The sequence below is a fragment of the Nipponia nippon genome, unplaced genomic scaffold (genome assembly GCF_047370975.1).
Source record: "Nipponia nippon isolate SJK-2023a ecotype South Korea unplaced genomic scaffold, ASM4737097v1 scaffold_40, whole genome shotgun sequence".
Taxonomy (NCBI): domain Eukaryota; kingdom Metazoa; phylum Chordata; class Aves; order Pelecaniformes; family Threskiornithidae; genus Nipponia; species Nipponia nippon.
Window position 1 is genome coordinate 1066817 of NW_028262359.1, and position 17927 is coordinate 1084743.

The 17927-nt window shown below is 55.4% G+C and overlaps 1 protein-coding gene across 3 annotated transcripts in view; it reads right to left on the reverse strand.

The window, feature by feature from the left end:
* CNTFR (ciliary neurotrophic factor receptor) overlaps positions 1-17927 on the reverse strand; it is a 211173-nt gene that overhangs the window by 43874 nt on the left and 149372 nt on the right. For all 3 annotated transcript variants that reach the window (XM_087777690.1, XM_087777692.1, XM_087777691.1), the window contains exon 4: positions 16646-16876. In XM_087777690.1, coding sequence (XP_087633816.1) covers positions 16646-16876 — 231 coding nt within the window. The remainder of the gene's footprint in view (positions 1-16645; positions 16877-17927) is intronic.

Consider the following 17927-nt stretch of genomic DNA (forward strand, 5'->3'; position numbering starts at 1 on the left):
GATGGGGGGAGCGGGTCCCCGGCTCAACGGCCATATACTGGCAGCTGCTATGGGGAAGATCAAGACTGAAATTTCTGCCCCCTGCCCCGAATAAAGTCTCTGCAGGACTACCATCTTGCTGCATCTGCTTGCTGGGGGAAAAGCGAGGGCCTGAATTTAATTACCTGCTTTTCCTGATGCGGCTACGGGTGATTACCATGGAGCCATGAGGGCCTTCGGCTGTGTGCGGAGATGTTATCCCAGCCCCAAGGAGAAAAAGGGCTGGTTTGAACAAGCTTTAAGAGACAGGGACTGGGCTGTCTGCGAGGATGGAGATAACAGGCGCAATCCACTTCTGGAGATCATCAGAGTCCAGGGGATGCTATCATTGCCCTCTTGCCGCAGATGCAATGCCCCACGGCATCTTTCAGTATGCTGGCACAGCTTGGGGCTGAAGCTTTCCCCAGGCCAAGCTGGGATGTCTACCTGCTCTCAGGGGCTCTCTGCCCAGGATTTGGCACAGGGCAAGGCGAAATTCTGGGCAGAGGGGTGGTGGTCCTGCAGGGAGGGAGATCCCAGGGAGGGGGAGAGAACCGTCCTAGCACAGGAGGGGGCAGAGGTGGACGGTCCCAGTGCCACTGGACACATTTACCCATCTCCTTCCCAGCCCTCGTGTCTCAGGGCTTGGTAAGCCCTTCCTCTGCCCTGGCAGCTCTGCACCCATACTAGCCCCAGGATGCCCAGGAGGGTGTTTGCTCACCCACCCACCATCATGGACACATCCCCTCCCCAGCTGGTGCAGGCACACCTGCAGGCAGCGCATGTTTTCAGCCAAGGGGCCACCCAAATGGGGACAGAGCAAACTGTCCTACCCACACCTCGCCCCAGTGAACACCAGGGATCTGGCCACGCCAAAGGGTTTTGCACATTTGTGGCTGCTTTGCAGCTTGCTCACTTCCAACAGAAACAACAGAAGGTTTTTTTGCTTCTAGTTTTTTTAAATGAAAGGTTGATTTTCCAGGGCTTTCCCTTTTGGAGCTCCCTCCAATTTCATTAAAACCTCATCAAACAAAAATAAAATGAGCAAAATCTTGAACCCAACTGCTTAATTCTCTAACTTCCTGATTCATCAAAAATTTTCAGCTGGCTCTGACTTCCAGGGCATTTTTCCGAAGTTGCCAGTGAACAGCAAAACCCATTCATTCCCCTCTTCTGGGCAAACCCCTCAGGCAAGCAGGAGGGAAATGCACCGTGGTGTTATGCTGGCTCTTTACAAGCCAACACCATCCACACCTCTCTTCCCAGGGATTTTGCAGAGGTTTGGTGTTTGCAAGCTCTTAAGGGACTCTTGGACACGCTGCATCATTGCACCGCTGTGTCCTGAGCCCTGCCAGGACAGCATCCCAGCAGCACAGTCTGCAATGCCTGGCCTTGAGGCTAAGCCCTCTCCTTTCCTTCCAGTCATGCAGAAATGAGAAAGAGACCTCAGCCTGGCACAGATCTGAACTCTCCCTGCGTGGAATAATGTAGCTATAGTAACAAATCACTCGCGGCTGCAAGGGCAATGACAGACAGGTTTCAGCATGGCAGAGAGGAGGGATGCTGATACCCTGGCAGGTAGGATGCTGGTGAGAGGAGCGTGGAGGGGACAGCGATGGGCACGCTTCCCAGGAGAAGCAGCCTCCTCCTGCACCCTCTGCCCTGCTGCATGCCCATAGGGCTCTCTAAACCTCATGGACAGAGGCAGACTTGTTGAGTATTTATTGCTCCCAAGCCATCTCTGACACCTTCACCTTGCTAAGATGAAGAAGATGCCCAGGACGTGGCTGAAGCAGTTGTGCTGCCTCTCCAATCTATCTGTGGAATAAAAAAGGGGAAAAACTTGAAGCGGAAGGAGAAGCAACAGCTGCTATAAAAGAGAAGCCCAGAAGACAGGAAAGGCACAGAGCCGTATCTGTAGAGACTGGCACACCCAGCCCCTCTGTTCACCTCTGCATTGCAAGCTGCTCCCTCGAGCAGCTGCGAATGTGGCCTCGGCACATTGGGACGGGACAGGATCTGTGGCAAGTTTTCCCGCCCTGCACCATGGCAGGTTGCACATGGCTTGCAGGCAGCAGGGGAGCTGAATACCACCCAGCCTGGATTTCATCCCAGCTCCTGCGGGCAGCTTGTGCGCAAGCCCCTGTTGTGGTTTGGTATCAGCCAGTGGAGCTGGTGCAGCACAGCTGGGGCAGGCTGGGGAAGGAAAGATGCAGCAGGGACAAGAGAAATGGTAATCCCTGTCTGTTCTGGGTATATGGTGGGAGGTTTCCAGCCCCTTTCCCACCTCAACCATGCCTGCAAGGTGGCCAGGAGGGAAGGCCATGTTGGGTTGCTGGAGAAAGGCACATCTTTATTCAGTGCACCAACATCAAGATGGGGGGCAAGGAGCAGCCCAAGTGGTTCTCCCCCCTCTAGCCTGAGAAGGATGCAAAATATTAGGGCCAAATGCAGCCCAGGGTCCTTACAAAGCACCTTCCACCCTCAGCTGCCTGGAGACCTTGGCCTTTGCAGCCCTGCAGCAGCAGGATGCTGCCCTCACTGCACCTCTCTAGCATAGAAAGAGAGGCCCCAGGCTGTTTCTTAGGGATCAGCCTCTGCTTTCGGAAAGCAGCCAAGTGGCAAAACCAGACTGGAGCCTGCCACCGGTGCCACAGAGCTGCTCAGCCAAGAGACAAACCCAGGGCAGGGATGCAGACAGGGAGACCCGCGGGGGCTCTTTGCAGCAGTGATGAAAGGGGTCTGTAAACACCTCCATCCCAGCATGAGCATCCTCTGGCTGGCAGGAGGGGCTGCTGCCTGACCAGCTCTTCCGTGCATGCTTTGTACCCAGGAGGGATTCTGAGGGCGAGGGGAGGGAAGGCAGCCAACCCCTCCTCCCACACCTCCCCGGCTTCCCTGAAATTTGCCCAAGAACAAACTCTCAGGGATTAGCGGTGGCCACATCCTGGTGAGAACAATATTAAGGGATTATGAGATTAGAAATACCATTTATGCCGAGAGGAATAACTCTAATTCTTATCTGATTGTCTACAGATGTCAGCAATCAAAGCGCCTCTTTCATGCAAAGCAGGGAGCGCTGCTGCCGGAGCAGTAGGTGAACGCAACTTGGCCCTCTCCTAGCACAAGGAGAGCCAGCTCCTCCTGCCGATACGTGCCCTGGATCGTGTCTGGCAGCAGCCGCCAGCATGCAGACAGGGTTAGTTTCTTTTGTGGGGAAAAGCTGCCCAGCAGGAGCCCTGGACTGGGCCTGCATCCCCCTCCTCTTGTGTCTCTGCTGGGCTGCTTGCCCTGTACAAACTCACACATGCCCGCTGTGTGCAGGGTGCTGGTGGCGACCCTGGGGTGGTGGGTGCTGCTTTGCCCACAGGCAATACCAGCCTGAAACCCCACATCTCCAGCTCAGTTGCAAGCCCACCACAGCCCGTTTGCTACCCTGGACCACCAATTCCTCCTTCGGACAAGGACACGGCACCATGACCTGCAGGGTGCATGGCATCCCCTGAGTGATGCGTGGCTCTTCTTGCTCCTGGAGGAGTCAGACAGCTTCAAAAAGAGACAAACTAACCCGGTCTCACCTGAAACCGGTGTGCTACCCTGCTGCACTCTCAGAGTCTGCCTTACGCCCAGTTGGAGGGGCCAGGAGCGCCGGGACTGGAGATGGCATCGCTGGCTCCGTGGCACGACTGCTCCCTGGGCTGGCTGAGCACTTTGTGCCAGCTCGCCTGGGGAGGCAGCTCCTAATGGGGCAGCCTGGGAGGCTCTGCCCGGCCATTAAGGGAGGTAAGTGCTTCTGTGCACGCTGTGCCAAGCTCCTGTCTGCATGCTGAAGCCAGAGGTTCACGGGAGCTGCTCCCCGCTCCCTCCGCACCGCTGTTTGATGGCACATTATCTCCATTCGGTTCCTCATCAAAAGCTCTCTGTCAATCCCTCCTTTGGAGGAGGGCTGCGGGAGCTTCCTCTCCTTCACACTGATGTCTCACATGAGTCTTTCCTCCCTGTCTCCTTTCCTCCTTCCCTTTCTCAGCCCTGAGCCATCTCATCCCATTTTGGTCCATTTTGCTTTTCTGCCTTCCCCGTGCCTTGCAGACACCCTGGTGCTGAGCCACTGCTCAGCTCCTCCTGGCCGGGAGCAGGGTGCACACAAAGCTGAGGCATCAGGGAGCCGGGATGGAGCAGGGCGAGGAGCCATGCTCCTCCTGAGCTCTGCAGGACTGCTGCCAACCCTCCCCTTCCCAGGCACCTTGTTCCAGGGTGCTTGTTTCCCCAGCCCCTTGCTTAACCTCCCTGCACTGGCCGGAGCAGCTCAGACTGCAGGGAGCTGGCGTATCTGGAAAGCCACCATTGTCCCCATCCCATCACTGTCCCACAGCAGCCCTGCACAGGGCTGGACTAACTCAGTTTAGACCCAGTGAGGGCAGCTCTGACCTTCTCCACCTCCCTCATTTTGCTCCTTATAAAATCCACTCTCCCGCTGTCTTTCAGGCCAGATATGAGCACCAGTTGTCTCAGAAGATGCAGGGGATGAGGGGCATGGTCTCAGCACTATCCTAAGCAGGGACATGCAGCATCCTCCGAACACCCCACAGCCTGCTGCGCTGCAGGTTTGTCCTCGCAGCCCTGCTCCGCACCACCAAACACCCGAGTCACATTATCCGACGAAAGAAACAGCCACCGTGAAGCTAAATCTGCAAGACAGGGATATGCACCCTCCTTAACTCACCGACTTGAAGGCCACAGGAGGAAATTAGTTCATCTCACCTGACCTCCTGGGTTGCACAGGCCATTATGCCCCTCTGTTACCCCTCTATTGAGCCCAATAACTCATGTTTGACTGAATCATCTTTCAGCAAGGCAGCCAGCCTTGCTCTGCAGATAACAAGCGACAGAGGAGCTGCCACTGCTTTTGGCAGTTTGTTCCAATGCTTAATCATTTTTTCTATTAAAAATATGAGCCTCATTTCTAATTTGAATGTGGCTGTGCTTAGCTTCCAGTCATTGGCTCTAGTTATGGCTTTGCTTGCTGGTTTAGTACCCAGTATCTTCCCCGCTTGGAGGTAATTACCAACGGGAGTCAGGGCATCTTTCCAGCTCCTCTTGAAGCCACTGAACAGACTATTTTAAGTCTTTCTCTGTACAGCAGTTCCCCCTGCTCTCTTTGCATCCTTCTTTACTTTCCCTGGTTTTCCAAGGTCCTTCTCAAATTACTCCTCCCATAACATCCCAGTACCAATCTGCAAGGAGGTAAAATTTTCTCTTCGTTGTACATATGCAGCATTTGGCAGAGTTGGCTCAATCTTGGCCCCAGAATGGTCTTTTTTGGCCCGCCTGTCCCAATACAAACTCCCAGTTTGGGGCGTCTCCATCCTGCCACCCTCCTGCAGGAGGTATCTTCTGTGCTTTCTGCAATTTTGCTTTTTTTCATCATAATTAAGCCCTGGAGGTGTGTGGCAGACCAGACCTCACATCACCGCCAGCCCCGGGCAGCTGTTCTGCTCGCCCCAAGTGAGAATCATCCCCGAGGTTTGCTCTGATCCATCAGTCTCTGGGAGACGGGGAAGGGAGAGAACGGAATGCAGCAAAACGATGCCTGCAATGACTATGTGTCACAGCAGCTTTGTGAGCTTTTTAATGCCCGTGAAAAAGCCCACTGCTCTTTTTCACTTCTGAACAAACCCCTCAGCATCTCCCGTGGGCTGACGCAGCAGCCCCCGCACCACTACGGCAAAAATCACACCCACAAACACTGCCTTGGCAGCTAAAAAAGAGAGTGGGGTTTCCCCTCCCAAGTCTCTGGAGGCGATGGGAGCGTTGTCGGTGTGCTTATGCTGCTCCAGCAAGGCAAGCCTGGTTTGCAAAAGCCATGTGTCACCACTGGCACTTGTAGCAAAGAGCAGCCTGGTGCTCTTGCACAGTCCCCAGCCCAGCAGCTTTTTCCCACCTGCTTCGCATTAACACGAATGGCAGGGATGGCCACAGAACCAGCTACCTCCCTCCATGCTCTCTTCTCCAGGAGGAGTGTAGGGGTCTGATTTTGGACCTTATTTTGCTACTTATGTCCAACACAGCAGGTCAACTGGGGATATGAGAATTCCCCCCTTCCCCAGGCTTCACAGCTGTGTGCTGCTCCCCCAGGGTGGGCTGTGGTGGGTGGGAGCCCTGGGGTGGGGGGTCCCAACCCAGCACACCTGAGTTGAGAAGCCATATAGGGTGAGAAGGGCACTGAATCACCAGTCTGGCTTCTAAGCCCAGTTGTGTGGCTTTGGGAAATTGCTCTCCAGCCTGTGCCTCAGTTTCCCCATCTGCCTTTTCATTTAGGCTCTGACCCCACTGCTTCCCACTGAGCTGGGGCTCTTCTCCCTGGCAGGGAAGGGAATGGGAGGTGGCAGGGGGTGCTCCGTGTCCCCAGCACAGCACTGGAGTCCGAGTCCCTGGGTTTCACTGAGGACAAGGGAGGAAGAGGAGGAAGAGGCTGATGAGGCCAAGGAGTCTTTGCAAAGGGCAGCTGCACCTGGCTGGTGACTCAGGGAAGTCAGGCACAGAGGGAAGGGGGAGCGGCTTGGGTCCAAATGCAGAGAGCAGAGACAAATCCAGCACTGGACAACTGAGCGTTAGGAAATCAATCGGCAGCCAGAAACGTGCTCACAACAGCCAGAGACCTCCATGCCAGGATCTCCTCATTGCAAAGGCACATTCAAACCCACTGCACACCATCTTTCAAGCAACAGAGCTGCCTGCCGGGCTCTGCAACCACACTGCTGTACACGCAGGGATGCTGCAGCATGTGGGCAGTGATGCACAGGTACGCATGGGCAGGTTGTCGCACCCCCGACCAACACCTGCACAGAGACAGCCGCACAGGCACCTTTCTGCCCAGCACCCTCTGCTCTGTGCTCAGACAAATGCCTGTGCAGCACTGGATGCTTTGGGCTCTCAGCTCGCTGCAGGGATGGCTTTGGGAGAACAAACTGCCTTGGGCACTTCTCTGGAAGAAGTGTGTGTTGGGACCCACGGGACACGCAATCAGCATGTCCCCCGCCATCAGAGGCAGGGATTCAGCAAGGTGGCTATTCCCCAAAAAAGTGAATGGCACCATGTCAACTCCAAAGACAACAACAGACAATGAATCCCAGCCTGCTCACGATACACACAACGTGTTTCACAGCTCCCTGGCTCCAGCCTGACGGAGTCCCCAGGCACTGGCTTGGACCAAAAGTTTGCACAGCATCCAGAAAGCAGCCAAGAGGCAGAGAGCTGCTCGCAGCCCTCTGCTTTCTTCCCTGACTGAAAGGACAAGGCACGTGCCCCCACGACATGAGACAACAGACGCCGCCCAAGGTTGCTCCTCATGGAACATGCACTGAGTTGGGCTCTGGCTTTTCACATCCCCAGAGCGAGACCAAATTTCCCCTGCTGCTTGGCACAGCAGGTTGTCATTGCTCGCTTGCTTTTGGCAAACACCCTGCAACGCTCTCCGTCCCCTGCATCACCAGCAGCCAGGCTGCCCAGCCTGGTACCCTGTGAGCTGGCAGGAAGAGGGACGAACATCCCGCCGTTAGCCACATCTGCGCTCGGCAGGCTGTGCACGGCTCCCAGCGGTGCAGAGAAGACCATCCTGGAGAGAAAACAAGCAGCCATCACCCTAGGGATGGTATCATAAACCATTTTAATAAGGCATTTTGCTCCCCCTCCCCACCATCCCAACTCATGCAAACACTGTCTTGTTTAGTTGGCAGCAAACGATAAAGATCCCCAGAGAGCAGAGGAGGGGGAGAAAAGGGACATCTGTTTAGAGCATTTCTACTGCGTGGCTCTCCCAGGCTATTTCTATCTCTTCTTGTCAAAATTTATCAACTGCGTAATTGTTTAAATAGCATTAAAGTGCTTGGAGCAAGAGCAACTGGAAATTGTCCTGCAGTTGCCTCTGGTACCGATGCTGACAGCTTGGGAGGGGACTGGGGAGAGAAGGGATCCGTCGGGCATGGGAACCCTCTGACTCCTTTTCTCGGGGGGAGACACCAGCCCGTCCTGATAACAGGAGAAAAATAATCTCACTTTATTCCCAGTGCCCCTCCCTGCTTTCCAGACACAAGACTCTCCTTCCTCTCCTCTCCTCCCCGCCCTGACCTGCTGTTAGCACACATTTACTCTGCTAAATTATTTACAGCAGACGCACCGGCTCGGGAAACCATAGCTAATGACAATGTCTTTCATGCTGAAGTACACTGGATCCTGCCCTGACCCTGCTGAGCCCTCGGCCGGGACCTCACCGCCTGCCCAGGCCCTGCTGCAGTTCCCACCTGCTGCTGGCAATTTTGGAGAAGGATGGAGAAGCACTGGGAGCTGGGAAAAGATGAGGATTTGCTGCTGCCTGCCATCTCCTCTCCTTCCAGGTGGCAGTGATGGGGCTGCAGAGGCTCTTCTCATGCCTGGGAAGACTCCCTGGCCTGGGTCCATGCAGACACGGGCACATGTGGTTGGTGACAGGCAAGAGCTGTACCCCAAGCTGGTGACAGTGCTGTGGCTTCTTCTTCGAGCATCATCTGGGAAGCGGACTGTGATTTTTTTTTAAGTGCCACAGCTGTGTGGAGCCGTGGGTGGAGAGGGAAAAGCAGCATCCACATGCAGAGCATCATAGAATCATAGAATCGTTAAGGTTAGAAAAGACCTTTAAGATCATCAAGTCCAACCATTAACCTATCACTGCCAAGTCCACCACTAAACCATGTCCTCAAGCACCACGTCTACCCGTCTTTTAAATACCTCCAGGGATGGAGACTCAACCACTTCCCTGGGCAGCCATCGACCCCTTTGATCCCTGCCCCATGGCTGCAGCGACAGGAGGTGGCTGCATCTCGGCTGGTCCCTCCCCTCCCAGCACCCTCGAAGCCAGGGACCCACCGCCGGTGGGCAGCAGGATGCTCACACCAAATATTTTGACAAGGGGCACTTAAGAGCAGCTGAGACAAAATCCTTCCTGGTGCAGAGGTCAGCACAAACAGAGCGCCAGCATGTGTCTGCTCTGCTCCCCCTGGCAGGCACAGTCCCAGCCTGTGGCCACAAAGGCTTTGTCCTCCCAGCCCTGGGCATCCCTAATCATGGGGAGCAGGGGTTGCGGGAAGCTGTTTAGACTGGACTTGGGCTTCTTTAATTACAGGGCTGGTTTTGTCATGTTAAGGAGGATAAACAAACCTCAGGAGAGTGGGAGGAGGCTGCGCTGCCATCTGCCTGGGATATGGGATGCTGGCGTGGCACACAGCCTTCGGCATTCGTGCTAGGCGAGGACGGGGAGGGTTTTCCAGGAAGCTGCCAAGCCCCAAAGCCCTTTTTCCTCTTCTCCTCCAGCCCAGCAGCTGCCGGGATGGGGATGCATCCCATGAGCTCATCCCCAGCCCCGCTGCCGGAGAGGATGCACAGGCAACCTTTGGGCTTGTTTCACACCCAGGTCCAAAGCTTGGGACCCCACCAGGTGCTCACCAAGGGCGCCCTTGCACCTGGGAGCACCCTCTCTCTGATGGATGCTCCATCCCCGGCTCTGGGTGGTCACTGGCAACCCCAGGACTCCCCCACCTCTGCCCTGGGGAGGGGCATGGCGAGGGTGCGACCACGTTCTCCGCTTCTTGGTGCTCTCATGCCATGTGATGCTCCCACCACGACTCACATGAAGAGTGAAACTAAGAGCTCTCCACAGCACCCAACCCAGCATGAGCTCATCAGTTGCTGGGGTCAAACGGGAGGCCATGTCCCTTCAGATGCTGGCGAGGACACATGGGACCCTGCAAGCGTTGGCCACCTCCCGGGCATGCTCTTCCCTTGGACAGGGACTCTGCAGGCCACAGCATCAGCGAGGCCAGGGCAGAGCTGCCGGCGCTGCAGTCCCACGCCGCGGCACCTAATAAATGCCACGTGCCGCTCCGCACGCCCTGCCGCCGCACGCTCCCCGCCGCCCCCAGCTCCCCCGCGCAAAGAGGGGGGCTGCAAGGATGGGAGAGGGGATATTTTTATTGTTTCTGACACCGGCTGCCCCAGATTATCATATTTTACACAGCGAGCCAAAGAAGCATCACTCTGCTATGCTGCAGCTGGGCAGGCTGCCCAGCCCGGCGAGGGGAAGGACAGGAGGAATGCGGCGGGGTGCGGGTGCGTGCACACATGGGTGCGAGCATGCGAGTGCGTGCACACGCAGGCCACGGGGTACTGCTTCATTCAGCCCTTCCCGCTGTGGCCCGGCAGCGTGCATCCCACCGGACGGGGCAGAAAGGTCGCCCGCTGCCTGCAAACGTGTTTGTTTTTCTAGTCTGGCTCCTAATTCGATTAGGACTAATTGCATTTGGGAGCGTGGTGGTGTTTTTGGGTGGTTTTTTTTTTTGGCCTTCTCCTTAAAAAGCAGGGATGGTAATTTGCATATTGTTACCCAGCATGCCTTTCCAGCTCCCAGCTGGGCCAAGACCCAAAATCTGGGCACAGGCAGCAAAGTTCATCCGTTGAGTTTTCCCAGCCGCAAACAAACAGCTCAGCATGGCAAGGCGGTGATTGGAGAGCATGTGTGCCTCGTGAAACAAAGCGGAATTTCGATGAACAAGGCACTCTTGCAATCTGGTTGACCCTGTCTGCAATGGTCCCTTCCCACGGCTTTCAGGAACTGGGGGGCGATGCTTGGCTGTGAAGCCCCCCAGAGCCATTGCACCTACTCAGCTCCCAGTGCCGCAGGCATGTGGGGGAAAAATCAACCACATCCACAGCAATAAACCCAACAGCTTTGGGGTACATGTCCCGATGCTGGAACATCAGCAGCCACATGCTTAAATCTATGAGCTCTATCCCTGCCATAGGTTTGTTCCAGGTTAATGTAGTCCTGCCCCAAGCACTGCTTGGGGCTGACCTTGCACAGGGCCGTCCCTGAGGGGCAGGAGGACATTTGGAGGGTGAGAGGGATGAATTGCAGGGGCGGGTGCTGCTCCTTGCCAGCTGGCCCTGGTGCCAGGGAACGGTCGCAGTCATGTTTAACTTGCTGCTCTCGAAATAGCCTCAGTTTACACGGCCACGGGAAGGGATTGGATAAGTTCATAGGGGAAAAATCCATCAAAAGAGCTTTTTAAAAAAAAAAATAAAAACAAGCCCTGCGTCACAGATCACGGGACACAAGCAGAGAAATATCTGCACGCGCTGACCCCGAGCCGTGCTTCTCCATCAGCATCCGCGCTAGTGGCAGGAGCACTGGCCCCACTGGCGGCACCCTGCTCTGAGGCAGAGGCATCCTCGCTGCTGGCTGCCAGAGCCAGCCAAACCTCTGTTTTCCCAAGCCAGCATGTCAGCAGTGCCCTCCTCCAGTTTTTCACACCAAACCAACATGCGGAGGCAGCTGGACAGACACCGATCCCTGGCACTGCCTTCCTCCACTGTTTAGCCCATGCCCATCATGGGATGCCCTGGTGCTACATCGCTCTCCTGGGGACCCATAGGTGCACGTCTTACATGGAGAGGTTGTTACCTTCTTTGTTTTTTCTGTATTTCGGATGGGTGAAAAAGACAAAAAGTTATAAAAACAACAAAAAAAAGAAGATGCAAACTGCAGTCCAACCCTCTGGTTGCAGCTGGAGCCCAGCTGGGAGGAAAGGGACTTCTAAGGCAGAGAAAAGGGAGGCTCTGATTATTTATTAGTGGCCGATGTTTGATCGTTTGCTAATCAGGCCAGAGAACACACTCGGGCTCTCCCGGCCTCGCTACTCACATGTGGTTCCTGTTGCTTTGCCCCTTCCCCCCTCCCTCTCTCTGGTTTTGCTTTGTTTGTTTTTCTGTTAATTTGGTTGTTTTTCCATGTCGTTTTCCGTCAAACCGCATGTTTTTTCCCCTTTCCCTCGCCAGCCACTGCAGTGACAGACACGGAGAAAGGAGGCCAGCCCAGAGCCATGTGCCCTCTGCCAGTCCCTTTCCCACCATCGCCTGGGAGCCAGTGATGCCCACGGGGCAGGGCTGGGGCTGGCACCGGGCTATAAGCCCCCATGCCACCACTGCGATGCGGAGGGCAACTCCACTGCCTGCATCCTGACCTGTGTCCCTGCTGCTGGAGGAGATTTTGCTGTATTTTCTCTTTCACGAAGACCCCATCCTTGCGGGCATCCCAGCCCACCCAGCAGCAGCCCCATTAGGCAGCGGGCAGCAGCGCAGCCGGCATCATTTGGGCATCCCCAAAGCCGGGCAGAGGGGCAAACAGGCAGAGTTGCTGGGTCAGGATGGAGATAAGCAGGTTAGAAAGGGACAGAGGGATGGGAGCGGAAGGACAGACGCCCACCCTGGCTGCCTCCCTCCCTCCCCTCTTTGCATACAAGGCCTCCCCGCTCCCATGTGCGCTCTCCAGCTTCTGGCAGCCTTTCCGCCGCGCATTTCCACTCCTCTCTGGCCCATTAGCAGTATTTTTATAACATTCTGTAATGCACAGTGCTGTGTGCCAAACCTCAAGAGCGCATTATTTCCCAACGTCTTTGTTATATCCATCCCTGGGCCCTCCAGCCGCGTGTTTCCAAACGCAGAGCTGTGGCTCATGGGGGCAGCCGGGAGCCCGGTGCCGTGCTCCTGGTACCCACAGCCTTCCCCTCCCTCCTGCCTGCTCCCGATGCTCATCCCTAGGCTCAGCTCCAGGATGCCCAGCATGCAAAAAGCCCTGACCCCATCGCCTGCTGCTTCTGGCCACCCTGGGGCAACCACCGCTCTCCAGGCTGCAGAGCAGATGATCCACTGCAGATAAACACAGAGCATCCCGGTTGCTCTCCCTGTGCTTCACCCTATGCTCAGCTGCCTGAAAAAAGCAGGCAGAGTAACATGTTGCTGCTTGAAGTCCCCTGGAAGAGGCTGCCCTGGAGAAGTGCCACCTTCCCCTGGACTGGTTTGTGCTCAGGGTGATTAATGAATGGTGGTGGGAAATGGGTGATCTGGGACCCTTAGGGATAAGCAAGCCTGTGGGCCCTTCCTCCTCCCCAAGGTGGGCTCTCCATCCCTGGTCACCCCATCCCTGGATGCATGCTGCCCTCACTGCACGTGCACTGGTGTCCCCATCTCTGCAGGGGACAAGACAGCCCACTTTAGCCCCAGCCATCTGCGCTCCCCTGGGTGCTACTGGACTCCTGGATGTGTCCCCCATGATGTGGACCTGGGGGTCAAACCCCACCCCAAGGACCCGCTGAGCTACCCATGTCCTCCTGCCCATCTGCTGAAGCTCATTGATGAGACAATTTCTTTATGCCTCTTTATGCAGCATCCTGGCCCCTCCAGCATGACATCCCCAGAAATCCTGGGGTCCCTCTGCAGCCACTGGCATGTCCCATGGGAGCGCCCTGCTCCTTCTGGGCCGGAGCCATTACAGGAAACACTCCTGAGAGCCGTCTGAAGGCTGATGCTGAAGCTCCCCCATCCCTCCCAGCAGCTCCCCTTTCAGCACAATCTGATCCCCTTTAGCCATTTCCTAAGCCATGATCCAACTCTAGTACTAATCCACATTTTCTCTGGTTTAACTCATAATTTCCCATGTGGCATCATAGCAAATACTTCACTGAAGTCAAGACAGATTACATCGACCACATTTCTGGGCTTAGGAAATCAGTTCCCTTATCAAAGTGAGCTATCAGGTTAATCTGGTGCGATATATCCCTGGCAAGTCTTCCTTATATTTTTCTCCCATTTTCCATTTGTCTCCACGTCTTTAATTGCTCCCTCTTCCAAGCACGCCCCATGACCCTGCTGTGCTGTGAGGTCAGGCTGTCTGATCAGGATTTTTCCTTCTCTCAAGCACAGGAGACGTGTCGCCTCTCCCCACGGCACTGGGTGCCACCAATAACCTCTCAGCTGCTAACAAGCCTTGCTAATGAACAGGAGATGTCCTCACCTGGGGATGAGGTGCTCCCAAAGCCTTCGGTGCATCATTTTCTTTGAAGGTGCCTCCATGGCAGAGGACTGTCTCCAGGTTTTATCCTCCTTCCTCTCCCCCAGCCTGTGCTGCCCTCGTTCTCAGCATCGCCACTTAGACCCGGTGGGGTTCATTCGGTACCAGGCTCTGCCGAGCTTACCTTTAATCTCACTGAAACCTGGCTGCATAGCCAGCTCTGCTATTCTCTCCTTGTTTGCTCCGTATTTATACAGCTACCCCCTCTTTTCATTTCCTCTGCAAGGTCTTGCTCAGCTTGACTCCTGGCAGGTCTCCCTTCATCCCTGCGCTTGCTGACCCCCATGATGGAGCTTGCTGTGCTAATTGACAACCTTTCCTGGTCCTTGCTGTTGCTCCACTCCCTCCCCACATCCTTCCTGCGGCATTGTCTGCCCGGGAGTGCCCCTGCCTCGCTTGGGGGGCAAGCTCCACATACTGTCATTTATTTAACAAGATCCCCAGACCTGTGCAGCCCCCAGACCCTCACTCCCGCTGCTGTCACCTTTTTTGTTGCCCCCGTAAGACAGGAAAAGGCAGGAACAGGCCTGTTTTCATTTAACTTTCCATCCAATTGAAATTAAATGAGTCAAAGATCCCTCAAATCCCAGGTTTGGGTGCCCAAAATCCCAGGCTTGGGACCCCTCAGATCCCAGATGAGGGCTCCAATTGCACTCAGCTGCAGCAGGGATGCTGCCATAAGGCCATGATGCAAACCTCCTGCAAGCCACCCATCTCCATCCCCACCTTCACCACCGTGCCCATCTCCATCTCCATCCCTATCCCCTCCTTGGATGCTCCCAAACCCACAGCAGCCTGCACACCTCCAGGGAATCAATCACACCCCGCAAAGGTAAGAAAGTTGGGGAGGTTGCAGGCAGGGGCTGGGGGTGGCAGCACAGGGAAAAGAAACCTCGCGGAGAACATTAAATTAAAATCCAGGCAATTAAATTAATTACCACTAAAAGCATCTCACCTGATTAGTTCCTTGCATACTTAATTGCATTAACAACACTGGGCATTCGCTTATTTATTTGTCACCCCCTCTCCTGGGGCTGGTGGCCCCTGCGGTGTCTGACTGGGCTCCTCAGCTGTCTGGTGCTCGTGGGGGCTGTGAGCCGCCAGCAAATGGGAACACACGGTAATAGGAAACAGCAGGATTTGGGCTCTAACGCTGAGCAATTCCCACGGGTCCCTGAGCGGATTGACAGGGATTACTATTAGTGAGGTGCTTAGCAGATGGAAGAGCCATTCCGAAGTCACGGCAATGCCACAGCTGCAGAGGAGGCGGTTGGAGGCTGCAGCCCTCTCCCCAGTCCCCTCGTTTCCTCCAGACCTGGGCTGCAGCCCCCGTGCACTGGCATGGCCTGGGACCTCTCCCCAGGTGTGATCGGGCAAGCAGGTGCCCAAGCAGAGGAGCCGCACAGCCTCCTCCTGCTGCTGCCTGTGCTGCACCCAGCTCCTGCCTTCCCTGCCTCCGAACTACCCCCGAGCACCTCCTCACCCTGACAGTGTGGCTGAGAGGCCCCTGACTCATCTGCCACTGCCTTTTTGTCTGCTTTGCTCCCAGCCCCTAAACCTACTCACTGCCGTATCCCCTGCCCTACGCCAACTGCTCCCCCCTCGCCTGCTTCTCGTGTTGCCTTTCAGCTTCTTCCAGCATCCCCTCCCCTTGGCCCTCGTGTCAGGCTCCCTCCCAGAAGACCCTAAACCATGAGTTGGACACGGTGCAGCAACCCTGAAATGTGGATTTCTTCAGTTTTACCTATGGATGCAGTGAACCCCCCCCGCCTGATTTGCCGGACTTACACAGACCATGGCTGGTCCTCCTGCGACCCTTTGCCACTGGACCACGGTCTAGGATGGAAACGCCACTCTGGCCCTGATGCGAGGTGCAGAAGGTGAGACAAGGAGCAGAGAAAGGCTCTGCCATGTCCTCCAAACCCGGGAATGTACGGCCACCTACACGATGCATCCCCAGCTGGCGGGGCTCCCAGCTGGTGCCTCGCAGCATCCTCTGCAGCAGTTACCATCCCACAGCCAGCTATGCCGGCTGGTGCTCCCAGACACCCACCGCTGCCGGTTGCAGACACCATACTGTGAAACACACAGTTGCTATCAGCTGTACAAACACAGCAGCCCACCAAACACACAGCTGCTATCAGCTCTCAGCGTTGTGTGAAATATAGCACAACTCTTATCTCCTGCGCTGAGACCTGTGAATCAGCGCATCTTGCATTTAAGATATGCAAAATCCGGGAAACGTGCAGCTGTCCTCCAACATGCCTGTACACAGGGGCTCCTGCAAACACACAGCAACTGCTACCACCTTTTGGCTGCTCCTCTGAAACAACCACGTTGCAGTAAGCCCAGCCAGGACTTCTCCTTCCTAGCTGCAATCCCCTCTGACAGCTCAGCCCCAATGCTTCCCACCTGCAGAGATGGTGGTTGTGGTACTGGGCTGAATGGAGAAACAACATCCCTTCCCAAATTATTCCTGGGGCATCATTTAATCTAACGGCTTTGATGCAAAGTTTGGAGCAGGAGGGGCTAATTCCAGCACCGTGGGGAGCTCGTATGGTGGGGTGCAGCAGGCAACTGTACGCATGGACAGTACAGGGGTTGGTATGGCAGGAGGGGGCTGTGAGGGGTCAATATGGGAGCAGAGAGCATGGCTCTGTCCCCCGCGCTGTCACACGTCAGGGTACTCACTTCCCACCCTCAGGTAGGTCTGGTATTTGAGGTGCCAGGAGGAGCCCTCGTAGCAGGAGTACTGGCCGCTTTGTGTCAGGTCGACATTCTTCAGGATCAGGTAGGACCCGTTCAGGTGGGACTCATCGATGTCGGTGCCGTTGGCTGTCCAGGTCACAGCTGCGTCCCAGTCCATGGAGCCACACTTCATGGTCACATCTGCACCTACCCGCTCATACTGGATGTGGCTGTCTGTGAGGAGGAAGAGGAGAAAACCAGATGAGCTCGGAGCGCCATGGGCAGGGCTGCCTTGGAAACAGCATCTTAGCATCACTTGTACAGGAATCGAGGGAAGGACTGGGGCATGGACTGACACTGTATGGGTGGGCAGGGAGGCCCAAGTTCTCCTCCTGGCTCTGATAATGATTTATTTTAACTTTAGACCAGAGTGAATCAGCTGGCAAGGACCAGGGGATCAGTACTCATGGACCACCTGTCTCACAAGATGCTTTCCTCTGACCTTTACCTTAGAGGAGACTCAGGGCTGCACCAGCCAAATGCCTCACAGCACAGGCAGGCGCTCACACCAGCAAGTCATTGCCACTCTTGTATCTACGTGGCTTGTTGCAGGATGCAAACCAAATGCACACATCAGAAATTCACAGCAGACAGGTGACAGAGCCCCAGGACTTGTCACCAGCAAACTCAAGTTATTTACTAGCAGAGATGGGAAGGAGGCAGCTGTCCTTGCAATTCCCTGCCTAGGAAATGAGGTGGGAGGACTGCAACCTACCTGTGCCATGCTTTGGAAAGGGGCAGCTGCTTGGTGCATGCTATGCTGTTTGTCTCCCTGGCTGGCTTTTCTTCCCTCTCCACAATAACATGATGCCTTGCTGAGCTGTTTGATTTAGCATCTTGCGAGTGGGCCAATACAGCTCATTGGGCACCAGCTGCCTAATTGAATTTTCTCAGGTTTCTGGACAGGAGCTCAAGCTGACATTCATTAATGATCCTTAGCAATTGAATCTTTCCCGTGTTGCTACACTGGCTGTGCTGAGCTGTGTGTGGCAAGGATAAAAGCATGTGTGTGTATGCATGACACCGGGTGAAGCAAGACAGGGGGATGAGCAGAGGATGAGGTTCCTTCAAGGCTTCATCAAGCCTTTGTGCACAGACAAGGGCTGTTCGGTTCTCAAAATACTCCTGGGTTTCAAAAACACATTTGACAAGGTGTCTCCCAAGGAAACCAAGCAGCCCTGATACATGAGGAAAGTCCTTGCAAGGATTTATAGCAGCGAAAGGT